The sequence below is a fragment of the Sorex fumeus genome, unplaced genomic scaffold (assembly GCF_029834395.1).
Source record: "Sorex fumeus unplaced genomic scaffold, SorFum_2.1 ptg000151l, whole genome shotgun sequence".
Classification (NCBI taxonomy): Eukaryota; Metazoa; Chordata; class Mammalia; order Eulipotyphla; family Soricidae; genus Sorex; species Sorex fumeus.
Genome location: NW_026606208.1, coordinates 2,313,097 through 2,329,153, shown reverse-complemented (window position 1 = coordinate 2,329,153; position 16,057 = coordinate 2,313,097). Strand labels below are relative to the sequence as shown.

The following is a 16,057-nucleotide window of genomic DNA, read 5'->3' as shown; positions in this document are numbered from 1 at the left end:
CATAGCAGCAGCCTGGTGGGTAGGTGGGATACGGGGGAGGGGGCATTGGTGGAGGAAAGAGGAAACTAGCAAAGGGACTGGTGTTGGAACATTGCATGCCTGAAAACCCAATCATGAATAAGTTTTTGATTTACTAAATAAAACAAAACAAAACAAAATACCAACAAACATAGATGATGGGCATGAGGCTAGAAACCCCGAGCACTGAGAGGTCTCCATGGCCTCGCAGCTTCTGCTCCTTGTAGACTGGATGGAGCTTGCTTCTGTCAGGGTCAGTGTGGACGTTCACTTCTGCTGTTACTCTCTGTATGGCAGGAGGGCTCACCGTAGTGGGACCAGTTCCTGGGCTTACGGTTGAAGGACTCAAATGTGTACGTGGATGCTTGAGCTTGGAATAAGCTTGTACTTAAGTTCCAAGTTCTTTCAAAATATAAAGTAACATAATGAGATATATTATATATGTATAATACAACACCCAAGGATAGTAGCGATAAGGACTAGGAGGATTCCTCTGCGGCTTGGAGGCCGGCCTCACATGCTGGAGGAAAAGGCAACTGAGATAGAGAAGGGAACACCAAGTAAAGGGTGCTTGGAGGACTTGCTTGGGATGGGAGATGTGTGCTGAATGTAGACTATAGACTGAACATGATGGTCACTTAGTACCTGTATTGCGAACTATAACACCCGAAAGGAGAGAATAAGAGGGAATGTACCTGCCACAGAGGCGGGGGTTGGTAGGGGGTCCTGGGAACATTGGTGGTGGAGAATGGGCACTGGTGGAGGAATGGGTACTCGACCACTGTATGACTCAAACATTATCACAAAAGTGTGTCAGTCTGTAATTGTAGCTCATGGTATTTCATTAAAAAATTAAAAAACATAAACAAAACAAAACAAAAAAACCAAGTTCGTTCCAAGTTGTACTTGACAGGAAGCTTGTACTTCCTGATCCCACTCCATCTCCTTCCATATGACTTAGCAAAGCTGTCAGAAAGAGACCAGGGATTACTGTCATTTTTATCCCTGAAATGAAGTCTGCATCTTTAATTATAGACAGTGAATGCACATGAAAAGTGCTCAAGGTGTGTGCGATTTCTGCGGAGCAACCTTTCTCTGAAGAAGACAAAGCAACAAGTGGTGCTACTTGGTCATCCCAGGTGGCCTGGGTTGTTCAGCCTTTGATTAGTCCAGTGGAAAGCTTCAGAAAGTTTGGTGTCTGCAACAGACATTCAGGGTTAGAATTCTCCTGGGAGACCACAACACCCAAAAGGAGAGAGAGAACAAAAGGGAATGCCCTGCCACAGAGGCAGGGTAGGATGGGGGGATGGGGGTGGGAGGGATACTGGGATCCATGGTGGTGGAAAATGGGCACTGGTGGAGGGATGGGTACTTGATCATTGTATAATCGAAACCCAAGCACAAAAATTTGTAAATCTACAACTGTACCTCATGGTGTTCCACTGGAAAAAAAAAAAAAAAGAATTCTCCTGGGAAAGTCAGTGTGTCTGTCCCAGTCATGACGGGATCATGACAAACCAGGTGCCCTTGAGAAATGGATGTTTGCAACTCTCAGATTCCTCATACTATAAATGCAGATAACAATATGAATACTTATTTTGAAGAGTTGCCAGGGTCGTTAGAAATTAATGTATGTAAAGCACCCCGCACAGGCTTTCCAATAATAGGAACACTATAAATGGGTCCGATTATGATGATGATAAGTGTGCATAGAGAAAAGGGTGTTAGCGCACCCCGTTCTTCCCTGTTCCCTCAGGTGTCAGGAGAGCAGCAGAGAAGGCAAAGGCAACGTGTTGACTTATCTGTACTGGCCAGAGGTGGAGGCTGCTTGAAATGTTTCAGAGTGTAATTTGGAGGGTTAATAGCCCAAGTCTGAAGAAGATATTGGAAAATATGCTCACAGCATCCTCAGGTCACGGTGCACTTGGAGGTTGTGGTCAGCTTTGAGCAGACCTCAGAAGGACTCCCAGTCCACCCACTCAGTCAATGATTTTGCTGGTGAGAGGAAGCTGGTTGTGTCTTCTCTAGAAAGGGGAACTAAGAGAATAAAGTTGACCAAGAGAAGCTGCAAATTTTTAACTTAAAACACTCTATTTAGAACACGAAGCTCTTATATTTCCTAATTCCATATAACTTTCTGTATTATATGTATAATATTATTCCCTACCCACCATCCCTAATCTTCTATTTATGCAGTTTAAAAAGCATGTCATTTCGGCATAGAATTTAAAAAGTCATTCATCAAACCAGGTCACAAAGGAATGAAAATTATTTTCATTGGGAAATGGGTTTTTAGGCAGTCATAAAACTAGGAAGTAAAGACAGGATGCTTTTTAATGAAAAAAAAAAAAGACCTTTTTAGTGAAAAAAGGCATATACTTTATGTATAAGGAATGTATATAAAATATATGTGTGCTCATATATGTTCTATACGAGGCAAAATTTGTAGGCATGCCACAGGTGACTTTTACTTGGGATGAGATAGATTAAATTAGGGTATGGCAGATTATGGGGAAAAGAAAGAATAGAAGCTAATGTAAAGAACATGCCCAAGCTTGGCTAGAGAAGGGCCCACTAAGTAAATGATGCGTGGTGGGCTCCCTCGGGATGGGAGATGCATGCTGAAAGTAGACTATGGATCAAACATGATGGCCACTTAGTGCTTGTATTACAAACCATAACACCCAGAAGGAGAGAGAATAAAAGGGAATGTGCCTGCCACAGAGGTGGCAGATGGGAGATGGGGTGGGGGGTAGTGGGAGGGATACTGGGAACATTGGTGGTGGAGAATGGGCACTGGTGGAGGGATGGGTACCCGAACATTGTATGACTGAAATGTAATCACGAAAGTTTGTAAGTCTATAACTGTATCTCACGGTGATTCTTTAAAAAATAAATTTTAAAAAAAGAAAAAAAAAGGTTCCCAGTATTGCTTCAAGGTGTTCTATTTACCATCTAGAATGTGTTGCCTAATAAACCTTCAAAAAAGTCAAACATGCCGCGATCACCCCAGGTTAGGTGCGCTGCCCGAGGAGGGCACTTGCAATGCAACAGAGGCCACTCTAGAATTCGCTGCTCTGGGAAAGGTTGCTTCTGGGCATTGAGTCCCACCTGGCCCACCTGGCCCATGTCAAATGGGGTGTGGCCGACTCTCAAAGCCTCTGTATTTGTTTCTGTGAGTATTGGAAAATGTCCTTGAGGTTCTTGGAGTCAGAAACATGTGGATTTCATCTTCCTGTGGGTCCTCAGGTGTAGTAAATGTTCAGTAAAGTTTAGCTAAAAGAATGGTGTAGGGGGTCTAATGAGGGTTAACACCTCTTGTGAAATCATGGCCCCTGTGCTGGTAAAGAATCTGCAAGCTCAGATAGAGAAGGGAGCACCAAGTAAAGGGTGTTGGGAGGATCCTCCCAGAATGGGAGATGCATGCTGAAAGTAGACTATAGACCGAACATGATTGACACTCGATGACTCTTTTGCAAACCACCGCATCCAAAAGGAGAGAGAGAACAAAAGGGAATGCCCTGCCACAGAGGCAGGGTGGGATGGGGGGTTGGGGGGTGGGAGGGATACTGGGATCTGTGGTGGTGGTAAATGAACACTGGTGGAGGGATGGGTATTTGATCATTGTATAATTGAAACCCAAACACAAAAATTTGTAAGTCTATAACTGTACCTCATGGTGTTTCACTAATAAAAACTAACAAAAAAGAATCCGCAAGCATCTTCTCTCTCTCTCTCTCTCTCTCTCTCTCTCTCTCTCTCTCTCTCTCTCTCAGTGTGTGTGTATGTGTGTGTGTGTGTGTGTGTGTGTGTGTGTGTGTGTGTACGTAAGAAGAAAAGGGGAAGGGAAGGGAAAGGAAGAGAAAGTTAGAGGTTATCAGAAGACAGACAGGAGAGATGTCTAACGAACAGGCAGAGTTTCAGCCCTGATGAGGCTGGATCTGCTTACACAGACGTGAGTTCTGAGGGATGCAATGCTATCAGCTCAGCATCTAGTGCGGAAACCAGACATGAAGCAGTCACTCTAGCAGAAAAGTTAATAGGGAAACCTCAGAAGGCGTAAGGGAACCTTGAGGGAGCAGAGATATTAATTAGCTCTAGGAAGCTGCAGGCGCCCCTTGGGCTGGGTTTGTAGAAGATGTTGGGGCTGCTGGAATTTGAATGCCTGGAGGAGTTCTGGCCTGAAAGCCCTGAAGAGGGAATGGTGGGAAGTCAAGAGCTCAGAGGAGGGTCCCTGGGCTTGGCTCTGAGAAGGCGATGCTTCCTCTGGTGCTGATAATCTTAGGGGTCTGTGGAGGCTGGTGTCAGGAATGCAGAAAGAAGCCGAATACTGGAGCTTTTGTTGGCCAGGTCAAGGGACCAGGGCCCCTTATTCCTCCTCTTGCATCTGGTTATCCCTCTAGAACATTCCACTCCCTTTCTCCAGTGGGGACTTGTTGTAAAAAAGACACTGAGGCTTGCAGGGTCTCTGCCCCAGTGCCACCAGGTGGAGTGGACATAGAGAAAGACGAATGCCAAAACGAGAGATGCGGAGATGCACATTTCGGGTTTTACAAGCCAGGGAAAAATACATTTGGTCACGAGACTTGCAAAGGAGACATTAACAGCTTTTCTCTAAGTCATTCAACACATTGGCAGTTTAATGGAAACTTGTGCTATATTTCTCCACATTGAGTTCCGCTCACGCTGACTGAACCGCAGCGACTCCAAAGAAGGTAAGGAGCATCTGGAACGGAGCTGGCAGCGCTATTTCCGTAAGGAGTGGGAAGACGCACCCCCTACCTCCCCAATATCCTAGACAAAATAAGGCAGGTGGATATTCTACCTCACCCACTTTTTTTAGTTCGGAAGGTCTTCTCCCGAAGGAGTAATGACAAGCAAATGCAGATTAAGAAAAATCTGGGTTGATTGAGGATTTTCCAAACCAGGGTGATTTTTCACCCTTCTCCTGTCATCTTTCACAGTGCCTCGCCTGACTTGGGGAGTGCAGTAAGTGAGTGCAATTTGTGGTTCGCTAGCTTCTGTGTAGCTGTTAACCTCAGAGTGACTTGGAACTGTGCGTCCTGGAGCCAGCACCGGCTCCCTGCACCCGCCTCTTTGCATATGTCAATAGAATCTAGCTCCAGCCTCTCTGCCCGGTCTGGGAAAGCCCAGTGTGGATTTTATAAGGCCATACCAATTACAGCTGATAATTGTTGCCACATTCCTCTCTGAGATAAGTAAATACTGGGGCAGGCTCTCCAAACAGACATCTTCCAGGAGCTCAAGGTGACAAGCTGAGTGCCCCAAGGGGAAAGGAGTGAAAGGCAGGTGGATTCTCTTTCAGATGGAAGTAAAGAGGCAAGTGTCTGGGCCCCCGAGCGTGAAATAATCTCCATGCGGGACTAAATGCACCCAGTTCGGGTGGAAAGTGAGCGCTCTGCTCGCTGGGGCTGGGCTGGACCGCTGGCTGTGGGGAGGCGCAGGTTCCCGGGTACCACAAGAGCGCACACAGCTCGGGGCTCTAAGGCCAGGATGCAGTCAGCATCGATTCCATCCCGGATTCTATCCTCCGTCCTCGTCCTCGGGGCTATGCGGGAGCCGTGGCGGTGTCGCGGGGCCAGGGAGAGTCCCACCCGCGGCGCCAGCGTCGGATTTTAGTGTGCGTTTCCATCTGGGCTGCTCCTGCTGCCGTCTGGGCAACTGTGGCAACACACGCAAGCTCCGTGAGCCAAGTCCTGAGGCTGTTGTCTGAGCGCGTGAATCACGCTCAACCTCCCAGCACGGGCGGATGGAACCGTCGGCTCCAGGCAGACGTCCTGGCGCGCTCCCCGCTCTCTCCCTACCCGCTGTGCTCTGCGTCTGTGCTGGGCCCAGACTCTGGCCTGGGACTGGAGGTGGGGAATGGGGGGGGGGTGCAGGGAAAGCGCCAAAGGAAGGCACACAGAGCGGCTACTGATACAAACACATCTCCTGAAATGGATTGTAGCAGTGTAGCCACTTTAGCAACTTAGCCAAGCATTTCCTTCCTTCCTTCCTTCCTTCCTTCCTTCCTTCCTTCCTTCCTTCCTTCCTTCCTTCCTTCCTTCCTTCCTTCCCTCCCTCCTTCCCTCCCTCCTCCCCTCCCTCCCTCTCTCCCTCCCTCCCTCCTACCCCTCCTCCCTCCCTCCCTCCCTCCCTCCCTCCCTCCCTCCCTCCCTCCCTCCCTCCTTCCTTCCTCACTCCTTCCTTTTGTTTTTTGCTCAAGCCTTCTGTGCTTAGGGGTTCTTCTGACCCAGTGCCCAGAGATCACTCCTGGGCAGGGCTTGGGGGACCCTGTGGAGTGTCCGGGATTGAATCTGGGTCAGCTGCATATAAGACAAGTGCCTTGGCCACAGAACTATCTCCCTAACCCCTTTAGCCCAAATATTCATACCATCACTAGTTGGAAGGAATATTTTACAAATATTAAAGTAGCTAGAAGTCTTTAAAGTTCTGCATAGGGAGAAGAAATGTTTCTCTAGAAAATGCTTTTTTGGGTTAAAGCCATGGGGAACTCGAGTGCAATTTAAGAGGGAAGGTGACAGCGTGTCCTGGGAAGGCCAAGCGTCCTTCTGGGGTGGGAGCAAACGTGTATCAAGACCCATAAGGAGACCTAGCTCGGGTGGGATCAGAACTAGATCACACGCAAGGACTGGATCAGAGAGGAGGATCCAATTTTTTTTTAAAAAAATTTTATTAGTGAAACACCATGAGGTATACTTGTAGACTTAAAAATTTTGGTGCTTGGATTTCAATTATACAATGACCCATCCCTCCACCAGTGCCCATTTTCCACCACAACAGGTCCCAGTATCCCTCCCCTCCCCCAATCCCACTCTGCCTCTGTGGCAGGGCATTCCCTTTTGTTCTCGCTCTCCTTTTGGGTGTTGTGGTCTATAGTCATGTTTGGTCTCTAGTCTACTTTCAGCATGCTTCTCCCATCCTGGGAGGGTGAGGAGGATCCAATTTTGGAAGCACTTGAGCTCCATATGTGCAGCGCTGACCAGTTCTGGGGCTCAGCATCGGCTGCATCAGGGGAGTGACGGACTAGAAAGGACACCTCAAGGAGGGCAGTGTCCTGAGCCCTGGGGAGGGACGGGAAGAGCCAATCCAAGGAGAGGAGGCACTCCTGCTCAGTTGACCTAATCATGGAGAACAGAGCGACAGCAGGAGAGGACGTGGCGAATCTGAGGGGCTGGCAGAGAGAGAGAGAGAGAGAGAGAGAGAGAGAGAGAGAGAGAGAGAGAGAGAGAGAGGCTGTGATGACTGCTTGTGCATGAAGGGAGGAGAAAGAGAGAAAGAAAGTCAGAGAAAACTGGCAGGTTGAGGGTAAGAGAGCTGTGGCCGCATTGTTTTCCTGGTTGGTTGTTTGCTTTTTGAACTTTTCAGTTTGGGGCCACACTCAGCAGTGCTCACAGTTTACTCCTAGTTCTGTGCTCAGAAGTTACCCTGGCAGGGATCGGGGGACCCTATGGGGTGTTGGGAATCGAACCCAGGTCAGCATGCAAGGCAAGTGCTCTCCCTGCTGTATGTTGCTCTGGCCCAGCTACACCAAGAGTAGATGCAGTTCTGAGCTGCTTAAACCCCATAATGGACTCCCTACACTGCTAGTGCTGGTACTGTGAACACGACAGCTCTACTATTCCCCCCCCCCCCCTTTTTATTAGTGAAACACCATGAGGTACAGTTGTAGACTTACACATTTTTGTGCTTGGTTTTCAATTACACAATGATCGAGTACCCATCCCTCCACCAGTGCCCATTTTCCACCACCATGGATAATATCCCTCCCACCCCCCCATCCCCCCATCCCACCTTGCCTCTGTGGCAGGGCAATCCCCTGTATTCTCTCTCTCCTTTTGGGTGTTGTGGTCTGCAAAAGAGGCATTGAGTGGCAATCATGTTAAGTCCATAGTCTACTTTCAACATGCATCTCCCCTCCTGGGAGGATCCTCCAAACACCCTTTATTTGGTGCTCCCTTCTCTATCTGAGCTGCCCTTTCCCCTAGAATGCCCAGCTGGCCTCTAAGCCACGGCGTAATCCTCCTGGTACTGATCTCGGCTATTCTTGGGTATTAATCTCCTATTTTGTTACTTTATGTTCCCCAGATGAATGCAATCTTTTTATGTCTATCCCTCTCTTTCTGTAGTGTCCATTTTCCACCACCACTGATCCCAGTATCCCACCCACTCCCTATTCCCCCATCCCACCCTGCCTCTGTGGCAGGACATTCCCTTTTGTTCTCTCGCTCCTTTTGGATGGCAGCTCTACTAGTACTACTGCTGCTACTGTTCAGATTACTGCTTCGATTACTGTTACTCCTAAAGACGAATATTTATTAAGTCCTTACTCTAGCCCAGGCACTGTGTTTAAGCCCTTGACATATGTTAGGTTTTTAAATCAAAATTATACCACAATGGACTCATACATTAACATATCTCTGAGCAAATTCCACGTGGCAGATACAGCCTGGGAGAGAACGTGGAAGCCACAACCTTCCCATAGTGCGTTTGCAATTTTGCAATCAAGTCTCGGGCTCCAGACGGTGCTCATATCCAGAGAACATGTAGGTTCTGACTTGAACCGTGAGAAAAATGAATGGTGGTGAGCGTGAACCCGAGAGAAGGGTCCCGGAAGCCACGATGCAGATCGTGGAGGCACACGAAACAAGCCAGGGACGGGCACTTAATTCTGGGGAACAATAAGCAAAGCTTGGCAATTGTGAGCAAGTGCTAGAAGGTTGTGTCCCTGGAGCGGGGTAAAGGAGAAAGTGGCACAGGCAGGGAAACTGGCAGGGTCATAGGAGACCAGCCTTGTTAGTTGTGCATAGGGATGATTCAGAGGAAAAGGAAGACACGGAGGGTTGGACACAGAGGGACCTGGCTTGACCTCCAGTTAAAAGACAAGGAGAGAATACATGGGAAACAAGTCTCAATGGGAACAAGGAGACCAGCGAGGAGTTTGGTATCTGCCTGTGTGTGTGTGTGTGTGTGTGTGTGTGTGTGTGTGTGTGTGTAGTGGTAGGACTGGAGATGAGAGAAGGGAGAGACCGGGGACTGATTTGGGCATAGGACTAACAGAATTTGCAGGAGAGAGAATGCCAAGGGCAGAGAGGCAAGAGAAATGGAAGGCAGGCTGAACCCTGGCATTAGGAATGGGGAAATGGCGTGCTAAGGCAAGAGGGAAGCTGACTCGGTTTGGGAGGGAGAAACCACTTCACCCGATCTGCTACCTTTGGGAGAGGCAGTAGGCAGAAACATGGAGTTCTCAGCAGCGCTGGAGGGTCTCTGTGCCCAAAACACCATGAGTCGTAAGAGCCAGAGAAGGAGGCTGCGATGAATGGTGGGTTTAGGGGTGACTAAACCCACGTTTAGGGGTGGTGATGGAACCACAGTGAGCGAGTGGAGAGAAGTTTATAGGTCACCCACAATTGGGGTGTGCTGGTGCGTTGGATCAGCAAGAGGCTGAGCAGGATAGGGGAAGCACGTGAGAGGGAGGGTCATGGAGTTGAGAGGGGAAACTGAGTTAGGGGCAAGAGAGCAGTCAGCAGTGTCCAAGGTGATGGCTGGTGGTGGGTCCACAAAGGGAACCTTGGGCCTAGGAGCTGCTTGATGCTGAGGGTCCTAAAATCACAGTCGAGTACCATGACAGGGAGACACATTAGATGCTGAGCTAAGAAGTGCTGGGTGCGAGGCTGGGGCTTTAGTGGATGGCCACTCTTGAGAAAACATCATTTCCTGTTCAGCACAGATGGAGCCAGGGCTAAGGGGGCATAGTGACCCCTCCAAAGCCACGAGAAACCATCGGAAGAGTTGGGTTTCCGCTCTTAGCTCCTGTGCTAAGCAAGTGTTCAAGTTATCATCTGAATGAATAATTTATTTTCTAATTAGCTCTTTGTTTCCCATTTCGCTCACTTGGTTGCTTTCACAAAATGGTCTCTGATTAACAGCCGAATAAAGTAAACACGGGAGAAAGCCAGGATGGAGAAACGAAACGATGATAGATAAATCAAGGCAGTTCAAGTATAAAGTTTATGAATATATTCATTGATTGTCTCCAACTGTCCTAAAGCACCGACTCGGATCCTCTGAAATGAATGATGTTCTATTCTCCACCCCACCCGCCCTTTCTTGCCCATCATTAGATTTAGACCTCAGGCAATACCTGCAGAAATGCCTTGGGGGGATGGGGGAGGATGAAAGGGAGAGATCCAACCAATAATCAAGAAAACCTCCAGCGCTCCCCCTTTGCATTTTGGCATTTCTTTCTCCACACCCCTGTCACTCAAAGCTGGTGCCTCTGGGCCTGCAGAGGAAACCAGGCTCCAAGGCGATTTTCTCCAAACTCCAATTCCTCTGTTTCCCTACTCAGAACAGAGGCCGAAACGAGGGGAGAACTCTTTCCAACTGGTATCTGACAAAGTAGAAATGAAATTTCAACTAGCTGGGAAATGAGATATCACCAGTGACAACTGTTCAGGAGGGGTTGAGGGTCCAGGGAGGGTCCCCTCACAGCCAACTCATTGTCCCGTACAATTTCCGTACCCAACACCAGACACCGTCACTCCCGGGCAGTCCTTACCTTGCCGACATACAAAGGGTCAGTTCCCGTGTACTCTTCCAGAACAAAAAACTGGTTCCAAACCCAGCTCCTCTTGGTTCTCGAATGTGCCAGTGGCTTGTCTGACAGGAGCGCTTCCAAGCTGCCTCGCGGGGAAGGGGTGCCTGAGAGAACCGCCGTGGTAAGATCCATCAAGCCCCAGAAACACAAGGACATGCCAAGTGTAAGCCAGCTCTTTGCATTGATCATTCTACCAGAAATCCACATGGGATGCCAGGTTTTCAGAAAGGAAAGGACAGGCTGGTGTAGTTGCTTGGAACTGGGCGTCTTCTCCAAATGTAAACAAAACAAAACAAAACTACTCTGGTAACCGGGTCCTTCCGTGGCCCCAAAGAGATTCTGATTCAGATTGATCCTCTTGAAGTTCACTTCCTGTCAAGTTAAGGAAAAGAGTGTGTGATGACAGGTTCTTTGCGGTGGGCTTCTAGCAAGTTCTTAAGAAACGTTAGTAAATATTCTGCTCAATGAGTTAAAGAGTCATAACATGCTTTAGAAACGTTGGCGGAGACAAAAACATTTTGATGAAACAGAAGACAACCTCTTGCGCGCTAATCAATTCTAGACCTTTGCCTATGGATTTCAGTGGAAATAAAACTAGTAAATAAATTTCCTCTCCCCTGGCAATGTAGCTGAAGGGTTATGCTATATTATTGATTGGTTCGAATTCATAGCAAGCTCTTGGAAATATTTATGACGAGACAGACTCTCAAACTCTTAGAAATAGCATTCATTTCCAAAAGTTACAGCTAATAACTAATATTTTCATTAGCTCAACTGCTTTTCTTGGTTCGCTTAATAAAACAAAAGAACACACTTTTTTAAAAATTTCCCACAACAATCCTGTGCCTCCCCGCCTGTTACTGATAATAGGAGGAGGCTTGGGCTTTGTTTGTAAGCAGCAATGAATCACTTTTGACTTCAGTCATTCTCTGAGCTGCATTTGAGTTTCACACTCTACTGCTTCAGCGCTGAGGTACTGATAGGGGCTGTTAATGTGACCTCTCTAGGATTTGAATCACCAGTTAATCATGATATCATTCACAGTGGACTTTTAAGTGCTATTAGTGACACACTTCCAGGAGCAAGCTAAGAGAGTCCAGCCAACATTGCCCCCCTCCCCCCTCCCCCCAATCTGAGAGACTTGGGCAAAGGGATATAGACTTCAACCCTTGGGACACCTTTTTATCAATCAGACCAACATCTTAGGTTGTTCTGAAGTCAGATTAGCTGGTGACCTCACTCCTGGCTGATGACCTCATCAACCTTTTCTTCCTTTACTTAATGAAGTGCCACAGTGCTCATGGCCCTCTGTCCTAACAGTTGAAATGTCTGCCGTGGACTTAATATTTTAATAGTTAATGCAGAGAACCTCTGACATCGTCTCAGAATAAATGTGTCTATTTGGGGATTTCAGACTCATGCAGTTAAAAGTCATTTTATATCTACAAGTAGTTTAAAATGAGATGGACCGATGCTCATCTGTAGACATATAAAGCACTGGATTAAAACAAACGCAAGAAGAACTGGAAAGTAAGGGCAATGGATAGGGTGCTTGCTTTGTACTTGGCCAACACTGGGTTCAATCTTCAGCATCCAGTTATGGTCTCCTGAGCACCATCAGGGGGATTCCTGAGAGCAGAGCCAGAGGAACCCTTGAGCATCGCTGGGCATGCGTCCCTTCCCCCATCCCCAAAGAAAAACCAAAACAAATCCAAGAATGTTAACTCAGTTTCCACTTTCCACCTATCATCTCAGCTCTCAAATATCAGTAAAATGAACGAAAGGATCAGAAAGCTGTCTTATAATAATTTTATTGTCATTACTAAACAATGCGATGGTTTCTGTATAAGAAATAAATCCCTTCATCAGGAGATGATAAATAGAACAACATGGGGGCAAGACTGAAATTTCTGCAATAGAATGGGGAACTGCTTCCTCCTGCTTCTAGTTCCAAAGGCAGATTGTTAGGAAAAGCAAGGTGCATTTGGATTTAGAGTAATATATTTGTTAAGCAAAGACTGTTGTTGTGCTGGGCTGGAGAGATATTACAGAAGGCAGGGCACTTACCTTGCAAGTGGCTGACCTGGGTTCAATTCCCAATATCCCATATGCTCCCCCAAGCACTGTCAAGAGTAAATTCTGAGTGCACAGATAGGAGTAACCCCTGAGCATTACTGGGTATGGCCAAAAAGCTCCCCCAACTTAAATTAAATTAAAATAGTGGTGTGGTGCCAAGTCTCTCTCTCTCTCTCTCTCTCTTTCTCTCCCTCTCTCTCTCTCTTCCTGTCTGTCTGTTTGTCTGTCTGTCTGTCTCTGTCTCTCTCTCTGAGCTGATTGAGAGGAAGCCAGTTTATGTGCTCAGACTCTTTTCTAGGGGAAGCCCTATGGAGGAAGGGGCCAAGGAGATTAATTGATGGAAAATATTGATGAGAATCAACTTTTCTGTTTCAGCAACTTAGAAGACAAAGGATCTGACTTCAAACAAACAAACAAATAAACAAACAAACAAGCAAAAAGGTAAGGGCATTGCCTAGATACTGTGATAGGTCATCACAAAGAGAATCTTCCATATGCAAGGTAAAGGTAAAGGCCCTCCCGTTGATCGTCGATTTGCTCGAGCGGGCCCAGTAACGTCTCCATTGGAGACTTTGTTGTTACTGTGTCTGGCATATCGAATACTCTCGGTAGCTTGCCGGGCTCTCCGAGAGGGGCGGAGGAATCGAACTCGGGTTGGCCATGTTGGCCGCTTGTAAGGCGAACGCCCTACCCGACAGCAAATTATTTATGTTTTTTCCTGAGGACACTAAACAAAGCCAGACAGTTTGGCTCCTGGTTCTATCTTCTTTATTTCTGACTTATTCAGCTTCTGGGAGCTTTTGTTCTTTATGGGTTAAGTGGGAGAGGTACCTCTACTCCTCCTTACTCTACCTTGAGTCTGCTGCGAAAATGGAGGGAAAAGGAGTCTATAGAGAGACAGAAGAAAAGCCACATGAAAAATGGGGAAACCCTGAAATGTATTTTGTGGGTGCATCTGGGCTGGAATTCTGCAGGGACTTAATGTGCATAGTATTTTATGGTGTGTGTGTGTGTGTGTGTGTGTGTGTGTGTGTGTGTGTGTGTGTGTTGCTGGAGATGAAACTCAGGGCCTCACATATACAAGGCAAGTGCTCTCCTGCTAAGGTATATCTTCCTGTCACCCCATTTCACAGATCTATAAATTTGTGAAAAATATTATAAATAGTACATTTTGACCCAGTCTAATTCAATAATAACCAAATCTCAGTTTTCCCTGTGATAAGCCAAATGAAATACTATTAGAAAACTGGGGAGTAGAGAAAATTCCTTTCTGGAATTGTACTTATCAAAGATAGAAGTATACTCTATTTGTGTTTTATATATATCTACATTTGCCTAAGAATTGTCTTTGTTCTTATTTTTGTGCTTGGGGAGAGGTTCTGCATGGCCTCAGGTGCCAGTAGTCTTGAACCCAGAGCCTCACACATGCAAAGCACATGCTCTGCCATCTAAGTCACATCCCTGTTTCCTTACCTAAGTATTATTTTGTTTATTATTTGTGATTTTTTTCTGGCTAGTTTTAGCTTCTTACTTTTGGATTCTAAGTGCAGGGATTACAACCATGGGTCTGCCAGTGTCACTGATTAAAATTTCCAGGCTGGGGCTAGAGCAATAGCACAGCAGGTGGGCGTTTGCCTTGCACTCGGCCAACCCGGGTTCGATTCCCAGCATCCCATATGCTCCTCCGAGCACTGCCAGGAGTAATTCCTGAGTTCAGAACCAGGACTAACCCCTGAGCATTGCTGGTTGTCCTTGGACACCTGCGAGTGTGCTCTGGTGGTCCTTGTGATGTAGGTAGGTAGACAGGGAGGGCCCCCTCCCGAGGCAATGACAAAAGCCAGCCCTGCAGAAAATAGCAAAACAGGAACTAAGGCTTGATAAGACCCTAGCCTGGCTCCAGCAACAGACCCAAAGAAGCTCCTCTAGGAACAAAAGGCCAGGAAAGGAATTTCAAAGAAGACCATCACCACTCCCATCCGCGCTGGTAACCTCCTTAGCAACGGGACATTTACCTGGGAAGAAGCCCCACGTGGGAGCAGGTTGGAGAAACCCTATAAAGGCCACCTTGAACAAAGGAAGGGAGCGCATTTGCTGCCAGAGCCCATGTGCTGCTTGCGCCCACGTGGCCGAGCACATGTGGTGCCCGAGCACATGTGTCGCCCTCATCTCCCCTCTTGAGATGTGTACTTTCATGCTTTCGTGTCTAACTTTACTCTCTCACTCCCTCTCCCTCCCTCCATACCTAAAAATCCTCCAAATAAAATCTATTTACTTCACTGCTTGTCTACTCCTGAAATTCCTTTCTGCGAGGCGAGACAAGAACCCAGCAACCCTGGGTCCCGAGTGGCAGAGGTGGATGGGGAGAAAGTGACTGTCTTTCTCCTCCCCGCTTCACATAAGTCACCCGTGGGGCCCACCGACATCACTTGTGACCCACCTCAAGGTGCCTCAGTATCAAAGCTGAAGCACTGTCAACTCTTCCCTGTGAGGCAACCTTGAGACTTCCCAATGGGCAGTGCTTGAAGGCGCCCCTCAGGGCAGAGGTACCTCAGAGAAGCCCAGCTTTACTCCTCAGGGCATAAAAACTGGGCCTGCTCAATAGATTCCTGATTCTTTTCACAGTTCAAGCTGCTTTTGTTTGTTTACTTATTTGCTTTTACAAGTGAAGGGAAATCACTTCTGTCAGGAGTTACTTTACTATTGTTTTTTTTTCTGTCCAGGATCAGCAGAGGGATGAAGTGTGTGAGGTGGGCTAGATGATGATAGGACTATGCATCTATACGTGAAGTCTGTACAGGGGCTTTGGGAGAACACATGTGCCACATGAAGGTGACATTAGTGTAAGTTAACTTCTGTGTTTAATGAGTCTTTTAAAATTTACCACCCCACCCACCCTCTCCCTCTCCTTCCCCAAGAAAGCAAACAGCTTGGTAATGAACACAGTAGGAAGAAATTAAAGTTGTCCATAAAGTGTGTTCCCAGTGAATTGTTTATTTCGTTACTTAAATTTGTTGTGATATTTAAACGGGAAGGGTGAAGGACCGTCGCTGCTTTCTCCTGGAAACAAACTAAGCTTTTATGGTCCTCCTACGAGTTCCTTTATTATTCCCATTTTCCTGAGCTTTTCATGGTGAAAGGAAGTGCTACTCAGTGAAACTCAAATGGCATCTCTGAAGAAGGCAAATCTATTGATGCTGAATTGATTCTGTCCATGAAAGGAGGATGGGGTATTTTAATTTTCTGCTATGGCTGAATGTCATGAAAATGATCAATATAGAAAGTGGTGCTGTCATTTTAGGCTACTGAACTTCTTAAGCTATCATTTTTACTTTAAGAAAGAGC

The 16,057-nt window shown here is 47.0% G+C and overlaps 1 protein-coding gene across 1 annotated transcript in view; it reads right to left on the bottom strand.

The window, feature by feature from the left end:
- CDH20 (cadherin 20) overlaps positions 1-10,930 on the bottom strand; it is a 64,426-nt gene extending 53,496 nt beyond the window's left edge. The window contains exon 1 of the mRNA XM_056106963.1: positions 10,601-10,930. Coding sequence (XP_055962938.1) covers positions 10,601-10,846 — 246 coding nt within the window. The 5' untranslated portion in view covers positions 10,847-10,930. The remainder of the gene's footprint in view (positions 1-10,600) is intronic.
- Positions 10,931-16,057: the final 5,127 nt, after the last annotated feature.